Source organism: Rana temporaria, chromosome 6 (genome assembly GCF_905171775.1).
Source record: "Rana temporaria chromosome 6, aRanTem1.1, whole genome shotgun sequence".
Taxonomy (NCBI): Eukaryota; Metazoa; Chordata; class Amphibia; order Anura; family Ranidae; genus Rana; species Rana temporaria.
Genome location: NC_053494.1, coordinates 27,476,845 through 27,502,495, shown reverse-complemented (window position 1 = coordinate 27,502,495; position 25,651 = coordinate 27,476,845). Strand labels below are relative to the sequence as shown.

The 25,651-nt window shown below is 46.8% G+C and overlaps 1 protein-coding gene across 2 annotated transcripts in view; it reads right to left on the bottom strand.

The window, feature by feature from the left end:
* Nucleotides 1-25,651, bottom strand: part of PRKCB (protein kinase C beta) — a 336,313-nt gene that overhangs the window by 58,744 nt on the left and 251,918 nt on the right. For both annotated transcript variants that reach the window (XM_040356513.1, XM_040356512.1), the window contains exons 10-12: nt 19,994-20,167; nt 15,474-15,565; nt 12,457-12,519 (exon numbers count right to left, since the gene is read on the bottom strand). In XM_040356513.1, coding sequence (XP_040212447.1) covers nt 12,457-12,519; nt 15,474-15,565; nt 19,994-20,167 — 329 coding nt within the window. The remainder of the gene's footprint in view (nt 1-12,456; nt 12,520-15,473; nt 15,566-19,993; nt 20,168-25,651) is intronic.

Below are 25,651 nucleotides of genomic sequence, written 5' to 3'. Positions count from 1 at the left end.
CGCGGGAACGACCGCGCGTACCTTCGTGGATCGCCGTAAACAGCTAATTTGCATACCCGACGCTGGAAAACGATGCGAACTCCACCCAGCGACCGCCGGAGAATTACACCTACGATCCGAAGGCGTACGCCTGTCGGATCTATGCCAAAAGCCGTCGTATCTTGGTTTGAGGATTCCAAATCACGATACGACGCGGAAATTTGAAAATACGCCGGTGTATCTACGTATTTCTGCTGTGAATCTGGCCCGCAGTTTTTTTTATTTTCCTTGCATGTTCCCCTCAGATCTACAACGACTGCACTTCCAAGTGCAAAGTGGATTTGCCTTTAGGAAATAAACCTCATTGAATCTTATACCTGAACGATCCATGTGGAAGCTGCAAATCACAGTAGTAGTTGTCGCTAGTACAGTATTGTCACAATCTCCACTTCGTCTAATCGGAGAATGCCTTTTTGAAAAAAAAAATATAAGGAATTCTGTAAATGCGAGCACTGAACCCCCGAAGGCTGTGCCTATCACTGTAGTAGTGGCCTCTTCTAATACGGTGATTTGCAGCCTCCACAGGGATTTGGATGCTGCCAAAACAGGATGAAAATTAAATATAAAATATTACATCTTCTTCGGTGCATACACAGTATTTATTCTTATTTCAGGTACTTGCATAGCGCCATACATTTTTGCAGCGCTTTACATATACATTGTACATTCATATCGGTCCCTGCCCTCAAGGAGCTTACAATCTAAGGTTCCTAACTCACATTCATTCATACACACACTAGGGCCGAATTTAGACAGGATCCAATTAATCTACCAGCATGTCTTTGGAGTGTGGGAGGAAACTCAACACATGCACAGGGAGAACATGCAAACTCCAGGCAGGTAGTGTTGTGGTTGGGATTCGAACCAGCGACCCTTTGGCTGCTAGGCGGAAGTGCTAATCACTACACTGACAAGTAGAGGCTCTCATTTCTCATACTGCCTTTTTATAGCAGTATAGGCTGCACTCCAACCTTACCCAAGTCTTCGATACTTGTACAGGCTCATTTTCTATATTGAAATCGCAGAGTGTGGATTAAAAGCTGCAGAAGGGCAGATGACGCCCGCCTCTTGCCCTGGCTGGAGGGTTTCGAACATCTTCTAGCCCTGACTGTCCCTGCCCTCACCCCTTTAATGCATTGGATTTCAGTACTTTTAATCATGCAGGATAAGCATCACACACGGACATTACCTACGGTGTACTGCATGCAAATACAGTCTGGCTAGAAATGTGAACTCCTGCAGACTGACATTCACCCATCAAGGCATTGTGATATTTGCAAGCCCGCTGCTTGTATCAAGGCTGAGGACTCTTGAGAGGAGTACCGAGGCAGGGTGCTGTGATCTCTTCAAGAACCTAGGTGCAGCACCCTGTCATCCCCTTTCACCAGCTATGCTCTCCCTACATAGCACAGAGACCCAGTGATGACATCTCTTGGTCTAAAATAAAGTATGTAATAAAAACAGAAAGGCTTTATTTAAAAAACTGAATCAGCATGTTGAGGGGGAAAGAAGGAACCAGGGTTGTATATAGTGCTCCAGAAATCACAGAAAGGAAGTCCCAGTTGTATGGTCTATACTAGCACAGCCCCATCAGACACCAACTGCTTCTAAAAGCATTCTTCCTTGTAAAGAGAAAGGCAGGTCCACACCTTTGACTACCTGCACTCTCCCTGGGTTGGGCGGAGCCAATTGCTGACGTCATCACAGGTTACAATGCTCAGTTATGTGAATGGACAGAGTCAGTGATCACCGACTCTGTCCATTCGGAAAAGGTAGGAGCTGGGTTTAGTGGCTCCTACCTCCGCTCTCCATCCTGACAAATTTAGGGGGGAGAGCGGCACAGAGGGGGAGCGGCATGGATGGGGAGAAGACATCATGGGGGGAGAGCGGCACGGACGGGGAGAAGACGGCACGGAGGGGGAGAAGACATCACAGGGGAGAGTGGCACGGAGGGGGAGCGGCATGGAGGGGGAGAAGACATCAAGGGGGGGAGAGCGGCACAGACGGGGAGAAGACGGCACGGGGGAGAGCGGCACAGAGGGGGAGAAGATGGCACGGGGGAGAGCGGCACAGAGGGGGAGAAGATGGCACGGGGGAGAGAAGACATCACGGGGGGAGAGCGGCACAGACGGGGAGAAGACATCATGGGGGGAGAGCGGCACAGACGGGGAGAAGACGGCACGGGGGAGAGCGGCACAGAGGGGGAGAAGATGGCACGGGGGAGAGCGGCACAGAGGGGGAGAAGATGGCACGGGGGAGAGAAGACATCACGGGGGAGAGCGGCACAGACGGGGAGAAGACATCACGGGGGGAGAGCGGCACGGAGGGGGGGAAAAGACATCACGGGGGGGGAGAGCGGCACGGAGGGGGGGAAAAGACATCACGGGGGGGAGAGCGGCACGGAGGGGGAAAAGACATCACGGGGGGGAGAGCGGCACGGAGGGGGAAAAGACATCACGGGGGGAGAGCGGCACGGAGGGGGAGAAGACATCACCCGGGGAGAGCGGCACGGACGGGGAGAAGACATCACCCGGGGAGAGCGGCACGGACGGGGAGAAGACATCACCCGGGGAGAGCGGCACGGACGGGGAGAAGACATCACCCGGGGAGAGCGGCACGGACGGGGAGAAGACATCACCCGGGGAGAGCGGCACGGACGGGGAGAAGACATCACCCGGGGAGAGCGGCACGGACGGGGAGAAGACATCACCCGGGGAGAGCGGCACGGACGGGGAGAAGACATCACGGGGGGAGAAGACATCACGGGGGGAGAAGACATCACGGGGGGAGAAGACATCACGGGGGGAGAAGACATCACGGGGGGAGAAGACATCACGGGGGGAGAAGACATCACGGGGGGAGAAGACATCACGGGGGGAGAAGACATCACGGGGGGAGAAGACATCACGGAGAAGACTTGTAACTCCCCCTACCACCCGATACCTGACTGCCCAGGTATCAGGTGAAGCATTGGAGCATTTCCCTCCGAGTACAAGTACTCGGGAAATGCTTGGTATCGGTACCGATACTAGTATCGGTATTGGGACATTCCTGTCAGGGAAATAGGCGCATCCCTGTGCGTAATGGTGCAGGGTTGGCAAACCTGCATAGGCAAAAGCACTGTCAGGGAATCAACAGCAGGAGAAGGGCTTTAGGACCCAGCATCTCTGGCAGGAGAAGGACCTTAGGACCCAGTATCTCTGGTAGGAGAGGGACTTTAGGACCCAGTATCTCTACCAGCAGGTCACATGGGCCTATATAAGGAAGTCTGTTAGTGTCTGCATTTGCTGGTTTATCTTCAGCTCCCCCTGTGTTCCTGTGTCCTGAATTTCCTGTTGATCTGATCTCCTGTGTACCGACCCGGCTAGTTCTGACCCGCTCTTCCTGATCCACTGGCTCGACCCTTGGCTTGCATCTGACCTCCTTCTGTCTGCTCCCTGCATCTGACCCCGGCTTGTTTACTGGACTCTGTTAATCCTGCTTCCTGTACTAAGACTCTGCTCACCCCTGGTCTTTCTGGTTACGGACGGTCTTCCGGTGAATGATCCTTGGCTCCTGGCTCCTGGCTCAGCTTCCAGCTGCTCCACTGGTCTCTGTCTCCCGGACCTCTCAAGCACGTTTGTCTTCAGCATCCAGGCACCCGTGCTTCTGTGGGCACCACACCTGCTGTGTCACCTTCAGTGGTGTGCTGCACTCGGCCGCAAGGGGAGCCCTCCCAGCATCTCGGCCTCCTACCAAGTCCCTGACAGTATAAACCAGCCATGTCAGAGGCCGACGGAGGTGTCTCCCCGCTGGAAGCCGCCAGCCTACAGATCACGGCCCTCACCCAGGTCATCCAAGAACTCCAGAAAGAGTACCGCCAATTAGAGGGCCGATTGCAGCACCTACCTGCGACACCTTCTCCCGCAGGTCAAGGGTCACCTTTTACTAGTTCCTTGTTAACCACTCCTGCCGTGGTGATGCCCCCTCCGGAACCACGAGTGCCAACACCTGAACGCTTCTCCGGTGATCGGAAGAAATTCAGATCCTTTAAAAACGCATGTTACCTGTACCTGGCTCTGCAACCACGGACTTTTTCCTCTGAAACAGTGAAAGTGGGATTCATTACTTCCTTACTGACTGTTGAGCCCCAAGTATGGGCTCATGGCTAACTGGAGCAGAAGAGTCCCCTCATCAATTCTGTGGACCAGTTCTTTAAATCAATGGCCCAGTTATATGACGATCCCCTGCGGGCGGCCACTGCTGAAGCTGCTCTACATGCCCTACGGCAGGGTCAGCGTCCTGTGGAAGATTACACAGTGCAATTCCGTATCTGGACCTCAGACTCAGGATGGAACGAGGCAGCGTTACGTTATCAGTATCGACTGGGACTGTCTGAATCCCTTAAGGATGAACTGTCTAGAGTCGAGAACCCTTCAACCCTAGAGGGTCTAATCCTACTGACTATTCAACTAGACAGACGCTTACGTGAGCGCCGGTCGGAACGCATCAAAACCCCCCAACTGCTCGAAGCTCCGCCCACATCTAGTTCTATGCAGCTTGGCCTGGCCCATCCAGCATTAACCGCAGGGGAGAGACTTCGTCGCCGACAGGCAAACCTTTGCTTTTACTGCGGGGGAATCGATCATTATATAACCTTTTGTCCCATAAGACCCAGGAAATCGGTCTTCCGCACCCCGGTCAACTGTCAGGTGCTCAGGTCCTCCTCGACTCACATCACTCTTCCTGTCACGTTACTGATAGCAGGAAAAGAAGTTCATCTCCAAGCAATACTGGATTCCGGGGCATGTAGTTGCTTTTTGGATCTGACACTGGCTAAGAGACTCGCTATTCCTCTCCACCACAAGAGCCAAAGACTGACTGTCCACCTGGCTGATGGCTCAATGCCCAGTTCCGGCCATGTCACCCAGGAAACGGCACCTATCTTTACCTCCATCAATTCTGGTCACCAGGAATTTCTGCGTTTTGATGTCCTGAGCTCTCCTATATTCCCTGTCATCTTGGGAACTCCATGGCTACAGGCGCACAACCCTCAGATTGACTGGTCCAAAAGGGAAGTTTTCTTCACCTCTCCCTACTGCCGGCAGCATTGTCTTATTCCTGAAACCAAGAACTCTTCCAGTTGCATGTCTGTTCTACCCACACCGAGTGTGGATCCCAATATACCAGCAGCCTATCAGGAGTTCCAGGATGTATTCGACAAGAAGAAAGCAGATACCCTACCCCCGCATCGTCCCTACGATTGCCCCATCGAGTTGTTACCGGGGGCTGAGATTCCTTTTGGCCGTATTTTTCCCCTCTCTGAGACTGAACTTGAAACTTTGAGACAGTATATTGATGAAAACCTTGAAAAGGGATTTATCCGCCCTTCCTCCTCTCCTGCCGGTGCCGGCATTTTCTTTGTTGAGAAGAAGGATAAAACTTTGAGGCCATGTGTGGATTACAGGGAATTGAATAGAATTACTCTTAAAAATCGCTACCCACTCCCCCTCATCCCGGAACTCTTCCAGAGGTTCCGTACAGCTCATGTCTTCACTAAACTAGACCTACGTGGAGCTTACAATCTTGTCCGCATCCGTGAGGGGGATGAGTGGAAAACAGCGTTCAGAACAAGGTTCGGACATTTTGAATACTTAGTGATGCCATTTGGATTATGCAACGCCCCAGCCACATTCCAACATTTTATAAACGATATCTTCCGGCAGTACCTAGACCACTTCATTATCGTCTACCTCGACGATATCCTCATATTCTCAGCTACTCTGGAGCTTCACAGAACACATGTAAAAAAGGTATTGGGCATCCTCAGGGTACACGGATTGTATGTAAAAGCCGAAAAATGCGACTTCGAGAAGACAACAATCCAGTTTCTCGGACTGATTATCACCACCAATGGGATAGCCATGGATCCTCAGAAGGTGAAAGCCATCCTTGAGTGGCCAGCCCCTTCTGATAAAAAGGGTGTTCAGAGGTTCATCGGCTTCGCAAATTTTTACCGAAGATTTATAAGAGACTTCTCTACCATTGTAGCACCAATTACCCAGATAACACGTCAGCATACCAGATTCCAGTGGTCCGAAGCAGCACAAACGGCCTTTGATCAACTAAAAGTCCTCTTTACCTCTGCACCTGTCTTACAGCATCCCGATCCTGCCCTGCCCTATGTCCTGGAAGTTGATGCCTCCGAAGTAGCCACAGGAGCAGTTCTTTCCCAACGTCAAGGGCCCAAAGCCCTACTTCATCCCGTGGCTTTTTCTTCACGCAAGATGACCCAGCCTGAAAAGAACTACGATGTAGGGGATCGAGAGCTCTTGGCAATAAAGACCGCCCTGGAGGAATGGAGATATCTCCTGGAGGGCGCCGTCCACCCTATTCTGATCTTTACAGATCATAAGAACTTGGAGTACCTCCGCACTGCCAAGCGACTGAGACCCCGGCAGGCTCGATGGGCTTTATTCTTTTCTCGATTCAATTTCCATATCACCTTCCGCCCAGGGTCTAAAAATGGAAAAGCCGATGCCTTGTCCAGGATGTTTCCTGATACCCCTGAAGAGATCACACCTAGTCCAATCTTGTCCCCTCAAAACTTCCTCTTGATCCAGCCTGATTTAAGGGCTTCAATTGAACAAGCATCCACTCAATGCACGGAAACAGAAATCTCTTCCCTCAGAAGCCAGGAGGGACTCCTTTGGCATCAAGACAGGATTTTTGTCCCACAGCAAGCCAGGCTTCAGGTCCTAAAAACTTTCCACGATCATCAGCTGGCCGGCCACTTTGGGGTCAGAAAAACGACCGAACTGGTCCAACGGTCTTTATGGTGGCCCACTCTGAGAGCCGATTGTAAGGACTATGTCAACTCCTGCACAATATGCCAAAGGAATAAGGGGTCCAACATGAAATCCTGGGGCCTGTTAAGACCACTGCCAGTTCCAGAGCAACCTTGGAAAAACATTTCCGTAGACTTTATCGTGGATTTACCCCCTTCAGAAGAATTTACAACCATTCTAGTAGTAGTAGACCGGCTATCCAAGATGGCGCATTTCTTACCAATGATGGGCACACCTTCTGCCATGGACACAGCAGAAATTTTCATTAAAGAAGTAGTCAGACTGCACGGAGTACCAGATAACATTGTGTCAGATAGAGGTGTACAATTCACCTCTAGGTTCTGGAGGAACCTCTGCAAATCACTATCAATTGAGACATGTTTTTCCACAGCTTACCATCCCCAGAGTAACGGCCAAACAGAAAGGACTAACCAGACCTTAGAGCAATACCTGCGTTGTTTTTGTTCCTTTTCTCAGGACGATTGGATCTCATTATTGCCCTGTGCGGAATTCGCATATAACAACATAGTGCACACGGCTACCAACCAATCACCCTTTTGGGCGAACTATGGCTACCACCCTTCATTTTTACCCAATGTCATTCCCGAATCTTCAGTCCCAGCAGTCCAGGACAGAATAAATTCCATCCAAACCAATTATAAGATTCTCCAGGACACAATGCGGAAAGCCCAAGAAGGATATAAGAGACAGTATGACAAGAAGAAGAGAGGAAACCCTGCCTTTAAGGTGGGGGACAAAGTGTGGCTCTCATCTGCAAACCTCAAACTGCCTTGTCCTTCCCGAAAATTGGGACCAAAGTTTATTGGCCCTTTTGAAATAAAACGTTGCCTTCGAACTTGCCTTGCCTGAATCGTATAAAATCCACCCTGTATTTCATGTTGCACTTCTTAAACATGTCATTTCCAGTCCTTTTCCAGGGAGAGAAGAAATACCCCCACCTCCCGTCCTGGTTGGAGACGAGACTGAATTCGAAGTGGAGTCCATCCTTGACTGTCGTCGGAGAGGTAGGACAATTCAGTTTTTAATTAAGTGGAAAGAATACCCTGCAGAAGAGAGCTCTTGGGAACCTGCGAGTCATGTGCATGCCCCTAGGCTTATACAAAGATTTCGCAACATTTTCATCCTGCAAAATGGGCGCAAATGGGCATCCGGAGGCTGCCCGTTGGGAGGGGGCACTGTCAGGGAAATAGGCGCATCCCTGTGCGTAATGGTGCAGGGTTGGCAAACCTGCATAGGCAAAAGCACTGTCAGGGAATCAACAGCAGGAGAAGGGCTTTAGGACCCAGCATCTCTGGCAGGAGAAGGACCTTAGGACCCAGTATCTCTGGTAGGAGAGGGACTTTAGGACCCAGTATCTCTACCAGCAGGTCACATGGGCCTATATAAGGAAGTCTGTTAGTGTCTGCATTTGCTGGTTTATCTTCAGCTCCCCCTGTGTTCCTGTGTCCTGAATTTCCTGTTGATCTGATCTCCTGTGTACCGACCCGGCTAGTTCTGACCCGCTCTTCCTGATCCACTGGCTCGACCCTTGGCTTGCATCTGACCTCCTTCTGTCTGCTCCCTGCATCTGACCCCGGCTTGTTTACTGGACTCTGTTAATCCTGCTTCCTGTACTAAGACTCTGCTCACCCCTGGTCTTTCTGGTTACGGACGGTCTTCCGGTGAATGATCCTTGGCTCCTGGCTCCTGGCTCAGCTTCCAGCTGCTCCACTGGTCTCTGTCTCCCGGACCTCTCAAGCACGTTTGTCTTCAGCATCCAGGCACCCGTGCTTCTGTGGGCACCACACCTGCTGTGTCACCTTCAGTGGTGTGCTGCACTCGGCCGCAAGGGGAGCCCTCCCAGCATCTCGGCCTCCTACCAAGTCCCTGACAATTCCTATTGCCAACCGTCAGTATTTTACTGGCAGCCAGTAAAAAAATGGCACTTTGCTCCTGGCAGTAAATGCCAGTGACAGCAAAAAGGTTGCCAGTAAAAAATATGGCTGTGAAGCTTGGCTCTGCAGTTCCGGCCTGGAGTCGACCAAACCATTCAAGTGCCTGCTACAGTGTGTTTGGGCGGGGTCGGAAGGGGGTGGATCTGGCGGAGGCGGTGCCTGAACATCTTGTGTGATGTCATAGTGCAAGGGAGCTGAGCGGCCGGAGTCTCTTGTGTGGGATGGGAGCAAGGCAAGCCGAGAGCGGGACTGTCAGTGCTGTTTGTACTGGAGGGGACTGAACTGAAGGGACCAACTGACATGGAGAGAGACTGTCTTGTCCCTAAGCAACTTATTTATTATATTAAAAATTTCATTTTTTTTGCCCTAATTACTACCCTAAATCACATTGCTAATTGCATATCAAGCAATAACTTGTCTGTGCCAGTAAATTCTGGGTGTCATGTCAGTAAATTTCAATCTGGTAGGTTGGCAATACTGTATACAGATCATCCAAAAAGGTATACAGTGGCAATATTTTAATGTAAAAAGATTTATAAGCTGTGGGCACTGTGGGGTGGGCATTTAGGTGGATGAACCTTTTTTAATATTACTGGGTTTAGTAACACTTCAATGGTTCGAATCTCAGCCGGTTCAGCAGGAGCCAGCCAAGATTTGAACCTTGTATGGCTGGCCTTAGACTGTAAGTTCCTATGAGGCTGGGCTGAAGAGAACAGTTCTACAGAATATGGCAGTCCTAAATGAGTGAAATAAAAATGGAAAGCAACATATAGATCCCTTTCATTTAAAGTTAGAAGGAAGGCTTCGGGAATGACAAGTTTATGTAGGAGAAGTAAAGCTAATGACACACACCCACTCACTCCCACACACCATATTCTCAGAGTACTAATATTACATGGAATCAATACACTGTGTGCACTGACCCCACAGTGTGCTCATTAACGAGCCTACTGGAAAATGCTGAAAAATCCAATCATTCCTGTTGGATATCATGTTCATCAAGTGGACATCTTAGAAGGATTGGCCATTAGAAGATGTAACGGTGCTCTGTGTAGGAGTGAGTCGGTGTAAACCCCGCTCTTCTCCCTTTTCTCCCCAGATCTTCTGCCACATCTACATGCCACTTCTGTACAATCTGATTTATTTCTAACAGAACACAGGTGTGAAGGGGAAGAAGAAAAGAGAGCGAAACGAGTAAATTGACCACATCAAGTGCCAACAAAAATGCTTGACATACAATGTGCACTAAGGATTTGGACAGTTTTTCCTTTGTTTTAGGCTGCATTCACACTTGAGCGTTTTGTCGCCTGAAGCATGAAGCTCCAAAATGCTAGAGGGGAAAAAATACATTATTCTCAATGGAGATGGTTCACATCTCCACTCCAAAACGCCTGACGCCGAACGCCTGAAGCGCAAACAAGTTCCGGACCCTTTTTTGTTGTACGTATTGGGCGGATTTGGGCGTTTTAAAACGTTTGTATTCCCATAGAAAGTAATGGAAATGCAATTTGCATACTCTACGCTGACCACTACGGGAACGCCACCTAGCGGCCATTATAAGAATGCAGCCTACGATACGACGGCATAAGAGCCTTATGCCAGTCATATCTTAGGCTGCAATCGGCGTATCGAGCTTTCTGAATACAGAAAAGTCGATACGCCGGCGCAACTAAGCAATTGCGCTGCGTATCTATGGATACGCAGACGCAATTGCTTACTGAATCTACCCCACTGTATTCAAATCAATATTTAATGGCTTAGTTTCCCAGATAAACTGTTCCGCACACCCAGCACATATACAGAGCCCAGAGTATGTGTGTGTGGGCACATATGTCACTAGAAGCTTCAGTCCCTTTGAAGAAAGGTGAGGTTTTGTATCCTCAGCTAGCCACTCTCGTTGGTGCAATTAAAAGGAGAAGTATGGGATTTTTTTTTTATCCCATGATCATACTTACCTAGGTGGATGCAGCATTGGTCCGATGCTGCATCAGTCCCATGCCGTCTCTTGAGAACATCACTGATGGCTCGGTTCTCTCACCTCCCCGAGCTGTCAATCAGCAGCTCTTCTCTCTGCTCCTCCACACTCGCTGGAGCTCTGAGCTATGGAGGGGCAGGGAGCAGCCGTCTCAGTGGCTCGCTGAGACGCCTATCAGTCCAGACACCTGGTGGATCCAGACTTCCAGAGTCAGGATGATGCAGTGCCTGGACTGATCTTGGTGACGTCAGCAGAGAGCGGATTTCAGACCACTCACTCTCTGCTGAAAATGGCTCACAGGATTGCAAAACGAATCGCACTCCTGTGACCCAGAGGAGAAGACCAGCCGAAAGATCTCAGGCTGGACTTCTCCTTTAAACTCCTGAATAGCAGGGCCAAACACCACAACTGGACCGGATTATCAAGTAAAGAATGCAGGGTCTTCCTCGACAAGGTGAAAGGGAAATGGTATCTGTATACAGTGTCAGCAAGGTGACTAAGAGCAAAGATGTCGGTATACAGTGTCCATACAACTCTGTGTGCAGTGTCCTTGTTTCCTGCAAATGGGCAAAAGCCCTCTCACCCAATCCTGTGGTCAAGGCCCACATGAACGTCTTGGAACAGGTAGGCTCTTCTAGTGACCCGACTGGTCACCTCACACTGGAACACTTCACACCGTCAGTGCAGGTGCATCTGGATATGCACCTGGGATCCCCCTCTCACAGTCAGGATGTCCCGACTGGCTGTGGATGCCTAAAATAATACAGTGAACTGACCTGGGGGGCAGACTCTCTCCTCTAGGTCTAATCTCTTACTCTTGTGTAGTCTGAATACCCTCAGATAAGCGAAAGGGGAGGTTTTGGGACTTTGAATGAGATGCGTTTTTAGCAATATGCAATTATTAAAAAATAATTAAATATATATATATATATATATATATTTAATTATTTTTGAATAATTGCATATTGCTAAAAACGCATCTCATTCAAAGTCCCAAAACCTCCCCTTCCTCTATCCATTAATAGGGATGAAGGCCTATGTTTGTTGATCATATGCCTCATGTAAAGTCCCAACCTTATCTATTTTTTTTTTATACCCTCAGATAAGCAAGATGGAGTCTTTAGTTTCCATCTTCCTAGAGCATGCTGGCTCTTGTAGTTCCATACAGGTTAATCTGAATGTGAAACTTGAGTCCTGTATGCTTTGCTCCTTGGGGGTAATCACTCTGCTGACAGGATGTGATGAAACAGTCTTAGCTGGCACTAGAGGGAAACCGTCTCACTGCAACAATGTTGCAGAGTGTCTTTTGATACTGCAGGCAATATAGCCAGCTCCCTGCTACACTTGTCTAAACTTTGTACAAAAGTTTTTTTTCTGCCAGGGGAACTGGCATTTTTTGAAGCCCAGTGTGCAAAGAGCCTTAATGCATTGAGAATTTTTGTACATGTGTTTGAAAATATCCTAATGTATGGCCAGATTAAGAACGAAAGCAAGAGAAAGATAAGAGAGAGGAGTGAGAGTTATGCGGAAAGTGTAAATAGAAAGTGAGGAGAGAAAAAGAAAGCAAAGGTAGGAGGTGGAATGGAGGAGAAAAATGACAGAAGGATGGAGGGAGATGAAACTAATCAATGGAATGATAGATAACATATTTCATACATACCGGTACACAATGCCTTTGCTTTGAAGGAAGAGCAGTCCAACCGCAATTTCTGCTGCATAGAATCTAGTTAGAAACAGAAAGACTGGTCCTTTAAAAATATACTAAACACACCATTTCATTTACATTGTCCCTTCTATTTCTGTATGAGGATGATGGCACTGTAATTATTTTAATAAAAAAAAAAAAAAAAAAAAAAAAAACATTTAGGCCCCTTTCACATTGACGGACCGTTCATCCGTTTATTACAAGTCCGTTTACGGACTTGTAATGCATCCCTATGGGATCGCGTCCGTTAGCGGATGGGGCATCCGCTAACGTCCGCAACCATCCGCGTCCGTCAGGATCCGGTTTTCGGACGGAAGAAAACCCTATTTTTCTTCCGTCCGGCGGAACGGAACGGATGAAGACGGACAGACGGTCCGTCTTCATCCGATTCCCCATGCAGGGACCGCCCTATCCGCCGACAGCTCAGCGGGGATTACGGATGATCCCTGCTGAGCCTACGGACACACACGGAGCGGACACAAAAACGGTCCGCTCCGTGTGAAAGAGGCCTTAGTATTGTTTTTGTTTAATTCATAAACAGCTGTCACATGACCCAGATGTTTCCCAGCCTGTCTGTAGTGAAACATAAGCAGGAGTATTTTCTAGTCTCTACTACTGGTCACATGTTCAAAATACCCCCCAAAAAAATCCCACCCCCATTGTGTTTAGCTGGTTAGTGGGCAGGGAGAGAGTTGGTCGTCATGTACCACTGAGTATACGCCCACATGTGAGACTATATAGTTACATGGGCTACTCAGATGTGATAGGGAGGAAATGCTCAGCAAAGAAACCCATTGAAAACAGGGCATGTCAGTGAAAACCGATTCAAGTCAGGTGATTGGCTGGGCCATTCTAACAGCTTTATTTTCCTTTCTTTGAAACCAATTGAGAGAGTTTCATTGGCTTGCTCAAATGTCCAGCCTTGTTTCATCGTCATCATCCTGGTAGATGGCAGCAAATTTTTATCAAAAACATCTTGGTACATTTTTCCATTCATCCTTCCATGATATGAAGTTTGCCAGTACCATATGCTGAAAAACAGCCCCACACCATGATGTTCCCACCTCCAAACTTCACCGTTGGTATGGGGGTGTTTTTGGGCTGATGCGCAGTGCCATTTGACCTCCAAAAATGGCATCCAAAGAGTTAAGTTTGGGTCTCATCTGACCAGACTATATTCTCCCATTGAAAACGTCCTTTGATGACGAAACTCGTCTGGGAGGCTACGCAGTGACGTCACCACGCAGAGGAGGAGGGCTCCTTGTATGCCGGCCGGCATTTGTTTGGGTTTTTACACGCTGTTTTAACCTTTATGCTTGTGAGTATATGTCATCATTTTTTAATAAACCCTTTTGTAAAACGGAGTCACGCTATGGTGCACCTCTCTTTTATGTCCTAACCGAATGAATTGGAGCCATTTGCCATCGAGTGCTTGCTGTTAACCCCTTCCATCCTGGGTTCCTGAGGAATTAAAGGCCGCGGCTGGGCTATAGCCAAATGCTCGATTTGCTTGCCCTCTGGTAAGCGGCCTCTTATTCCGGTGGAGGGTTCACCTATATATATTGCCATACATGTCACTTGGTGGTGTGGAATTTAGGACATTTTCTGCAGTGATCCAATCAGTAGAAGTTCTATGCTAATCACTCAAGTGTTATGCCATACTTTCCCACGGACTTGTATATATTTGAGAGTGATTCATGGTGCAAGATACATGTATATGGACTTTAATATACCTTATCCTCTGAGATTCTTATCAAAAATGTTGTAATATTTGTGGTGCGGCTTTTTGTTTTTTGTTTATATTCTCCCAGTATGTCACAGGCTTGTCTAAATGTTGTGCAGCAAACTTTAAACAAGCTTCAGCATGCTTTTTCTTTAGCAACGGAGTCTTGCCATAACTAGCATATTGTATATAACAGATTGAATACACAATGGCACGTCACTGCAGGGGTGGACAGCATAGATGTGTGCATTAGTATAGCGGCAGCAAGTGCCAAGGTGCAATGGTGGGCATTAATGCAGTGTCGAATGAGGTGGGGGCATGTGGGAGAGATGGTGAGAGAAAAAAAGCGCGCGCGTGTGTGTGTGTGTGTGTGTGTAGGAGGGGAATTGTCTAGGAGGAGAGTGCCCCTCACCTTGGGAGATCTCTAACTTCCTGTTGCATCTCTGGGACAGGAAGTAAAGGGAAATTTCCCCAATATGACACATATATAATAAAAAAATAAAAAGACCTGCATGGCACCTTCCCTACTTTATCTAAAACAAAGAAAATGTTTGGTTGTACATAAACTTTAAACTCTATTCCATTCTTACAATCTGTAGCTTCAAACTACCCATAGTGGATTGCACGCAGCTCATGTATCTTTGTCTGCAATCTTCTTAGCTGTCAGTCTGATTTTATAACAATTTTTTTATACATATTTTTTATATACATAGCACGCAAAGGGCTGCAGAAGAAGAAGGGCCATAAGCAGGACCAAGGACTTTGAAGCTGCAGATCTTCAGATCCGAGCCTGGAGGCAAGTGTGAAAACTTCTACTCAACATCCCAAATCCACAGCTCAAGACTTTACAAAAGTTTTTCCTTTATATGTGTCAGACAAACTGATCAATGTTATTAAGCCTTGGCAAAGTGTGTCTGTATTGGGTGATATGCAAGCCTGCTTATATTTTTAACTTAAAAGAAATGAACGTTTTCTAAGTTGAAGAATTACTTCGCTATCCTCAATTCCCTATTCCCTTATTAAGACTACTTTGCCTTCTTCTCTCAGAATTGCTGATATGTCCCCGGTGGGATCTATATATTTTTTTTTTTACTTTGACTTGAGCAGCAAAGGCAAGAAAGCTGACTATTTTCAGAAACTGATCTTTAATGAATCACACCAGCCAATGGAAACTCACACTGTGCTTTAAAGTTACCAGATGATTCTAATTTAATGGGAACTTACAGAAACAGCATTTGGTCAAACTTACACTGCATGAGGTTCCTTGAAACGACCAACTTGTTGAATCTGATACATGAGGTCTCCGCCATTAATATACTCCATAACAAAATATAGACGATCCTGCAAGAAGTTAGGAAAAAGCAGATTAATTGCCTGGGAAACAGTAAAGCCTTGAGGGGGGGGGGGGGGGGTGAAATAATATTTTTTCCTACTATCTTTTGTCTGTGTTTCTTTATTTAGCAACTGCTAAAAAATGAACAAATACATTTTCAAATTTTTCCTTGTATGCTTCCAACTCCTAATAGTTAAGCATGGTAATGGGACGTTTGAACTTAAAGGGTAAGTTCACTTTAAAACATTTGATGAGCCAGAAGCACCAGCGGAGGACCCCGGGAGGAAGATCGGCCCACTCGGAGCAATTCTATTGCACAGAGTAGGTACCGTATTTATCGGCGTATATCGCGCACTATTTTCCCCTTAAAATAAGGGGAAAATCGTGGGTGCGCGATATACGCCGATAGCCGCTTCCCGCGCTCAGTTTGAAATCCTGCGCCGACATATACCGAGTGCAGTACACTCGGGTACATTCAGCAAGGCTCGGCTTCGCTAGTGCTCACGCATAAACGTCACAGAGCGTGAGCGCAAGCGACGCCGAGCCTTGCCGAATGTACCCGAGTGTACTGCACTCGGTATATGTCGGCGGAGGCGTTCGAACTGAGTGCGGGGAGCGGGGACTCGAGGCGCGCGCTGGAGAAGCCGGGAGGACACCATCGAGGCCGCAGACGCCAAAACTGTAAGTAATAAAATCATCTAACATTTTTTTTTACAGGAATTTCGGGAGCAACTTTAGGGGTGCGCGTTATACGCGGGAGCGCATTATACCGCGATAAATACGGTAAGTATAACATATTTGAAAAAAAAAAAAAACATTTAAACTTTACAATCACTAAGGTAAAAAAAAAACTTCTGCTTTTAGAACTACATTAAAGTGATTTTTATAGAAAAGAAGAAAGTTTACAAACATGTTATACTTACCTGCTCTGTTGCAGTGGATTTGCACAGAGCAGCCCAGATCCTCCTCTTCTCGGGTCCCTTTGTGGCGCTCCTAGCCCCTTCCTCCTGTAGAGTGCCCCCACAGCAAGCAGCTTGCTATGGGGGAACCCAAGCAGAGCTGCTGCTCCGTGTGTCCATTCAGACACAGAGCTGTGGTTCGGCCCCGCCCCCTGTCTCTCCTGATTGGCTAACCGACTTTGATTGAAAGCAGCTGGAGCCAATGGCACCGCTGCTGTCTCAGCCAATCAGGATGGAGAGTCCTGGACGGTCAAGATACTCATCGACATTGCTGGACAGAGATGGGTCTCCGGTAAGTATTACAGGGGCCTAGGGTGCCTACTGCACACAGAAGGCTTTTTCTCCTAATGCAAAGAATGCATTAAGATAAAAAACCTTCCGACTTTACAACCACTTTAAATCACTTTACTCACCCAAAGTGCAGCGGTCCTAATATTCAGCCTGCTGCGGGAGACATACATTTTGGGCAGGCACAGAGCATATTTAAATATCAGAAATCGGTAAGGCACCATTTAACTGGTTTGTTTAACTTGAGACAACTGCTAGGGTTTAATAAAAAGCCAGTTGGAAATGGGCATCCCAGGGGTAGGTGTGTGGGCAGTTCTTTTACCTGTAATCTTTACCTGCTAGAACAGATAGGTCAGCTCAGTGTCATTCTTTTAGGTCCCTATTGTGGAAGCCTTACCTGCGGCCTGAACTCAGTGCCAGTAGAGATTAACTTGCCTAGGCTGCTGGAGATAAAACTGTTGAATTACAAAAGGTTTCAATTTTATTTAATCCTGACTGCACTATTGTTATTTGACAGCTTTCTGAGTGTCTGTTATCAGCCCCATGCTTAAGCAGAGGAAAATATGGCCTTACAGCAGGGGTGCCCAACCAGTGGCCCGGGGGCCACATGTGGCCCACGGAGCCTTCTGATATGGCCACGACCTCCTGCTCTGGGATGGATCAGAATAGAATACGGTTATTAAAGGTCATTTTATTACTAAAATCACATTGTATATATGGGCATCTCTTTTGCAGTGGTTACTGGGCTGCTTTCAAACTGATCTGTACCTGCACTGAGCCATAGATTTCTGTTATTAACTGCAAGTTTGGTGAGCTTTCTGAAAGTGTACCAAACCTGCAGAATATAATAGAAGTCTATTGCAAAGTGCAGGAAAGCCAAAAAGGTACACTGTGTTGCACCCGCAGTGTGGAAAAAAACGGAGCTGTGCTGTGTCCACCCGCTCTGCTCATTGTGGCACGTGGTTACCAAGTCACTTAAAGCGGGAGTTCACCCAAAAATGAACTTTCTGCAGTTAGATCCAGCATACTGCTGACATCTGCAGTATGCTGGTCTTTTTTATTTTATTTTGGTACTTATCGTTTTAGCAGTATTTCTTCTATCGCTCCGAGCGGGGAATCCTGCGGGGAATGGGCGTTCCCGAAGGCAAGCAAGTTGATTGACGGCCTTCGATAGCGCGTCACGGCTTCCGAAAACAGCCGAGGTGACACTTGGCTGTTTACGGCGCCTGCGCCTGCCGTGTAGAGCTGACTGCGCAGGCGCCGTAAATTGCCGAGTGTCACTCGTGTGGATTTTCAGAAGCTGTGACGCGCTATCGAAGGCTGTCAATCAACTTGCTTGTCTTCGGGAACGCCTATACCAGGAAGTAATCCCCGCTCGTAGCGATAGAAGAAATACGGCTAAAACGATAAGTACCAAAAAAAAAAAGACCAGCATACTGCAGATGTCAGCAGTATGCTGGATCACACTGCAGAAAGTTGATTTTTGGGTACACTCCCGCTTTAGGTGGCCCTCTGAAGGATCGTTTTCATCAGTCAAAACCGATTGTGTGTGGGCTCCATAGGTTATTTAACCATAGGTTAAAAAAAAGCCAACTTGCTTTAAAATTAACCTATGGATTCCTAACCGATAGGTCAAAACCGATCGTTGGTATGCAAAACCATTGGTTAAAAATCCACGCATGCTCAGAATCAAGTCGACGCATGCTTGGAAGCATTGAACTTCGTTTTTTTCAGCACGTCGTGTTTTACGTCACCGTGTTCTGACACGATAGTTTTTTTAACCGATGGTGTGTAGGCGCGACAGACCATCAGTCAGCTTCATCGGTTAACCTGAGACAATGGTCCTTCAGACCGTTGTCCTCTGGTTAACCTATCGTGAGTACGAGGCTTAACTCTTCAAAAAGTTGGGCTTCCTGCCTTATAGCTTGATTCTTCTGTCATAAGGGGAGAATTCAAGCATATAACACAAAAATAAAGTAAAGCTTAAGAAAAAAGGCTGCATTTTAACCACTAGAGTACCGGGCCATCGTCAAATGACGGCTCCACGGTTACTCTGAAAATTCAACAGGACGTCATATGACGTCCTGTATTCTTGCGGCCACTGGGGGGCGCGCAAGCGCGCCGGCGGCCGCGCGCGCGCCCGGCGCGGGAATCGGCGGCTACAGGGACAAGACGTGGAGCTCTGTGTGTAAACACAGAGCTCCACGTCCTGTCAGGGGAGAGAGGAGACCGATCTGTGTCCCTTGTACATAGGGACATAGATCGGTCACCTCCCCCAGTCACCCCCCTTCCCCCACAGTTAGAACACAATTTAGGTATACATATTAACCTCACCCCCTAGTGTTAACCCCTTGAATGCCAGTCACATTTATACAGTAATTAGTGCATATTTATCGCATAAATCGCTGTATAAATGTGAATGGCGCCAAAAACGTGTCAAAAGTGTCCGATGTGTTCGCCGCAATGTCACGGTGACAGTAAAAAAAAATCGCAAATCGCCGCCAATACTAGTAAAAAAATTAATAAAATAAAAATGCCATAAATCTATCAGCTATTTTGTAAACGCTATAACTTTTGCGCAAACCAATCAATATATGATCATTGCGATTTTTTTTACTAAAAATATGTAGAAGAATACATATCGGCCTAAACTGAGGAAAAAAAACGTTTTTTTTTTTTAAAAATTGTGATATTTATTAAATAAAAAAGTAAAAAATAGTGGGTTTTTTTTAAATTGTCACTCTTCTTTTGTTTATAGCGCAAAAAATAAAAACCGCAGAGGTGATCAAATACCACCAAAAGAAAGCTCTATTTGTGGGAACAAAATGATAAAAAAATTGTTTGGGTACAGTGTAGCACGACCGCGCAATTGTCATTCAAAGTGCGACAGTGCTGAAAGCTGAAAATTGGCTTGGGCAGGAAGGGGCGTAAGTGCCCAGTATGGAAGTGGTTAATAACAGTTCAAGATTCAGATAATTTGATATGTGCACAATACAGGAATCCATCAGTTAGAATGTTACGAGCGAGAAGTGGTTATACGCTAACATTTTGGTGAATCCAAGACAACTTTTTACACTTCTCAGGGACTCCAGTAGTGAAATCCAAGCTAACATTCCTCATGATGACAATCATGCAATCATAGGTTGATGTGAGGTGGTCAGTGGTTATATTCTCCCTCTCGCCTCTTACCATGGTCTGAAAGCAAGAGTGTAGTTGTGTCAGGAAGGGGGGTTTTCCACCTATTGCCAGCACCCTCTTCTCAACCATTGTGCATTCCACGTCATCATCTTGTATCACAACATCTTTCTTTAGGATCTTTATGGCATACAACTCATCTGTGCCCTTCCTCTCTGCAAGTATCACCTAGAAGTGAAAAATAAAGACATTAGCACCACACTGGAAAACCTCCTTAATAAAAGATCAAGTACATACGTGACTAACAGTAGTGGAAGGATGGCATATAGCTGTAATCTAGCACTTTATGTACATGACTTCCTGTGTCCCTCAGTGGAGGAGAAAGAAAGAAGGTTGAGTGATATTAAAGGTTGAGGTTGCTCTGTGCAATGGTTCTACACAGAGCAGCTCAAATACTTCTCTGGTCCCCCCACTGGCCTGGCTCATCCTTTCTCCAAGTACCCCCATAGCAAGCCGCTTCTTATGGAGGCACTCGTGTGTGCTCGCTCCCAAGGCCCACTCTGTGTGTCCATAAGACACACAGAATAGGGCTTGGCCCCATCCCCACTCCCTTGGCTTTTACTGCTGTCTCAGCCAATGAGGAGGCAGAGACCTAGGAGAGCAGCCGCTCTTGTGCACATCCCAATGCCCACAAGTTATTGCGGCCACATATCTGCCAACATTGTATACAAGACACAATTTGCTGGCCAAAAAAAACAGAGTCCCAATATAGCAACTGTATTGCTGTACTGCACTGTAAACCACTTTTGTTAACCACTTAAGCCCCGGACCTTTAGGCAGCTAAATGCCCAGGCCAGGTTTCGCGATTCGGCACTGCGTCGCTTTAACAGACAATTGCTCGGTCGTGCGACGTGGCTCCCAAACAAAATTGGCGTCCTTTTTTCCTCACAAGTAGAGCTTTCTTTTGGTGGTATTTGATCACCTCTGCGGTTTTTATTTTTTGCGCTATAAACAAAAATAGAGCGACAATTTTGAAAAAAATGCAATATTTTTTACTTTTTGTTATAATAAATATCGCCCAAAAACATATCCAAAACATTTTTTTTCCCTCAGTTTAGGCCGATACGTATTTTTCGTCCTATTTTTTGTAAAAAAAAAAATCGCAATAAGCGTTTATTGATTGGTTTGCGCAAAATTTATAGCGTTTACAAAATAGGGGATAGTTTTATTGCATTTTTATAAAAAAAATTTTTTACTACTAATGGCGGCGATCAGCGATTTTTTCCGTGACTGCGACATTATGGCGGACACTTTGGACAATTTTGACACATTTTTGGGACCATTGTCATTTTCACAGCAAAAAATGCATTTAAATTGCATTGTTTATTGTGGAAATGACAGTTGCAGTTTGGGAGTTAACCACAGGGGGCGCTGTAGGAGTTAGGGTACACCTAGTGTGTGTTTACAACTGTAGGGGGGTGTGGCTGTAGGACTGACGTCATCGATCGAGTCTCCCTATATAAGGGATCACTCGATCGATGCAGCGCCATAGTGAAGCACGGGGAACCCGTGTTTACATACGGCTCTCCCCGTTCTTCAGCTCCGGGGAGCGATCGCGACGGAGCGGCTATAAACAAATAGCCGCGCCGTTGTCTCGGATCGCTCCCCGAGGGAACCTAACCGCCGCATGTAGCGGGGGGGGGGGGGGGGGGGGGGGGCGTCCCGATCGGACCCCCCACCCGCTAGAAGGCAAGGACTTACATGTACGCCCATTTGCCTGTACGTGCCATTCTGTGGACGTACATATAAATGCGGCGGTCGGGAAGTGGTTAAGGATACCCGTTATAAACTTTTATTTCAGTCAAATAATTCATGAATGATGACCAATAAAAGCCCTCTTATGATTTATACGTGTCGGTAGAATGCATGCAGGTTTGAAGTGGTGTACACATTCCTAAGACTTCAAATCGTCCTCCATGAAACACATATTAAAAACAAGTCCAATCCCATCCCTCATGGACATAAGAGGAGCTCTAATGCCATGTACACACGATTGTTTATTCTGATGGAAAAAGTCCAATGGACTTTTTTTTCATCGGAAAAACTGATCGTGTGTGGGCCCCATCAGTGTAAAAAAATAGAACATGTTTTAAATTTTTCCGATAGAAAAAAAAAAAAAAATAGGAAATTCCGATGTTCTGTGTGGAATTCCATTGGAGAAAAAGCCACGCATGCTCAGAATCAAGTCAACGCATGCTCAGAAGCATTGAACTTAATTTTTCTTGGCTCGTCGTCGTTTTTTACGTCACCGCGTTTTGGACAGTCGGAATTTAGCTAGTTTGGGACAATTGTAATTTATACAGCGATCTGTGCTATAAAAATGCTATAGAAATGCTGTGTAAATGACACAGACAGTGAAAGGGTTAACCACTAGGTGGCGAGGAAGGGGTTAAGCATGTCCTAGGGTGTGCTTCTAACTGGGGGGGGGGGGGCTGGGCTACGAGTGACAACAGTGATTACTGCTTCCGGTGACAGGAAGCAGACGATCACTGTCCTGTCACTAGGCAGAACAGGGAAATGCCTTGTTTACACAAGCATCCACCCGTTCTGCAGCTCCCTGACACGATCGCGGGCACCCGGTGGAACATCGAGTCCGTGGGACCCGCGGTCACACTCACGGAGCTTGCGCAATGCAGCATCTTAAAGGGGACGTACGGGTGCGCCCATATGCACAGCCGTGCCATTCTGCTGATGCAAATAGTCGCGCCAAGGTCGGCAAGCGGTTAAAGCGACACAGTGCCAAATTGTAAAAAGTGCTCTGGTCAGGAAGGGGGTAAAATCTTCCACGGCTGAAGTAGTTAAGCTGTAATTTTCTATGCCAATTCTACAACTACTACAGACTGGCTTCCATGGGCAAACCTAAAAGTTTTAGGGTCTTTTTTTAGTAAAACACTGGCAACCCTCAAGCCTTTAGCTGCTCTGCAATGCTGCCTTGACTTATTTCTGCACAAATTCAATATAAATGGAAGGAAATTTGTATTTAGATATCATCTTATGAGATCGTTTCGCCAGTCCCTCAGGACAAACATTTCAGAAAATGACGATCTCCCCAGCAGGCTTCTGTTGCAAACAAGAAATTAAATCTAATTTGGACATTCCATAATCGGGTGAAACATCAGCCAGGGCCATTGTTAGCGATGGCATGCGGCTACGTGGTTGAAGCCGCAGAATAAAAAATAGCGATCGCACCTCCATTGTTCCGCTACCTGGTATCTCTCCTAATGGAGACAATGAGCCCATCTCCAGCAGGTGAGAAGCGTCATCTAATCACAGCTTGCAGAGAAGCGAATTAGCATATTTATAAGGTTCTGTCACAAGCGCCTTCGCGAGCGACAAGCTTTTTAATAACGCTTTTCTTTATGTTTGCTCAATTAAAAAAGAGAAGATGTATAAAAGCGCTGCCTTTCCACCTCCCCAGCTGCCGCGCTTTGCTTCGGCTAGCAGGTTTGCTGCTCCTCGCCTCCAATAACAGCACAAGCTGCGCCGATGAATGCGTTTACCCCGCTTTGTTTTCCCACATTAAAGGACTCCTTTTCTAGCAATAGCCTGGCACGGCGCTACGCTTTGTTCCTCGTTTACATTCACACAGAGTGCGGTTCTTAAAGGGGAGCGAGAGCTTTTACCCCGTCATTTCCAGACGATGTAGAAGTTGTAAATTATTATTTTGAAACAGACCCGTTGTCAAAAAAAAAAAAAAAAAAAAAAAATGCAAGGAGATATAGGACAAACGGAAATTTTCTTCTCGCCATCTGCAGATCTCTAACACAACACTTAACCACGCAAGGACTGAGCCTCTTTCTAAGATTTGGGCCCGGATTCTCGTACGAGTTACGCCGAGTCCGAGCCGTCGTATCTATGCGCCTGATTCTTAGAATCAGTTACGCATAGATTAGTATTAGATCCGACCGGCGTAAGTCTCTTACGCCGTCGTATCTTAACTGCATATTTACGCTGGCCGCTAGGGGCGTGTACGCCGATTTATGCCTAGAAATATGTAAATCAGCTAGATACGCGAATTCACGAACGTACGCCCGGCCGACGCAGTACAGATACGCCGTTTACTTTAGGCTTTTCCCGGCGTAAAGTTACCCCTGCTATATGAGGCGTACCAATGTTAAGTATGGACGTCGTTCCCGCGTCAAATTTTCAAAATTTTACGTCGTTTGCGCAAGTCGTTCGCGAATAGGGCTGGGCGTCATTTACGTTCACATCAAAAGCATTGGCTTCTTGCGGGTTAATTTGGAGCATGCGCACTGGGATACTTTCATGGAAGGGCGCATGCGCCGTTAGTAAAAAGCATCATTTACGTGGGGTCACATAAAATTTACATAACACACGCCCACATCTACCACATTTGAATTAGGCTGGCTTACGCCAGCCTATTTGCGCTACGCCGCCGCAACTTTCGTTTGAGAATACGGCACTTGCCTGTAAAAGTTGCGGAGGCGTAACGTAAATAGGATACGTTACGCCCGCACAAAGATACGCGATTCTACGTGAATCCGGGCCTTGGTGTTTATATGGTAAAAACATTTATTTTTGCAAAAAAATTACTTAGAACACCCAAACATATATATTTTTTTCTAACACCCTAGAGAATAAAATGGCGGTCATTGCAATACTATTTGTCACACCATATTTGCGCAGCAGGTCTTACAAGCGCACTTTTTTTTGGATAAAAAAAATAAGGACATCAGTAAAGTTAGCCAAATTTTTTGTATATTGTGAAAGATAATGTTACGCCGAGTAAATTGATACCCAACATGTCACACTTCAAAGCTGCGCCCGCACGTGGAATGGCGACAAACTTTTACCCTTAAAAATCTCCATAGGCGACGTTTAAAAAATTCTACAGGTTGCATGTTTTCAGTTACAGAGGAGGTCTAGGGCTAGAATTATTGCTCTCTACCGATCGCGGCGATACCTCACATGTGTGGTTTGAACACCGCTTTCATATGCGTGTGCTGCTCACTTCTGTGTTCGCTTCTGCGCGTGAGCTCGTCGGGCCGGGTGCTTTAAATTTGAATTTTTTCTTTGCTTATTTATTTATTTTAGTTTTAATTTAAAAAAAGAAATACAATTTGAGTCACTTTTATTCCTATTACAAGGAATGTAAACATCCCTTGGAATAGAAAAAAAAGCATGACAGGTCCTCTTAAAGTGGAGGTCAAACACAAAAAGTGAACCTCTGCTTTTCGGAACTCTCCCCCCCCTCCAGTGTCACATTGGGCACCTTTCAGGGGGAGGGGGGTGCAGATACCTGTATAATACAGGTATTTGCACCCACTTCTGGCAATAGACTCCCGCGGTCACGCCCCCCCCTGCTGTCTTCTGGGAAACACACCGGTCCCAGGAGACAGCAGGGACCAGTGAGGACAGGCTGTGCCGCTCGTGCATGCGCAGTAGGAAACTGGGCAGTGAAGCTGCAACACTTCACTTCCTGATTCCCTCACCGAGGATGGCGGCGGGGGCAGCCGAGAGATTTCGGCTGCTGACATCGCAGGCGCGCTGGACAGGTAAGTGTCCATTTATTAAAAGTCAGCAGCTGCAGTATTTGTAGCTGCTGGCTTATTTTCGTGGGAGCTCCGCTTTAAATATGAGATCTGGGGTCAAAAAGACCTCAAATCTCATATTTACACTAAAATGAAATAA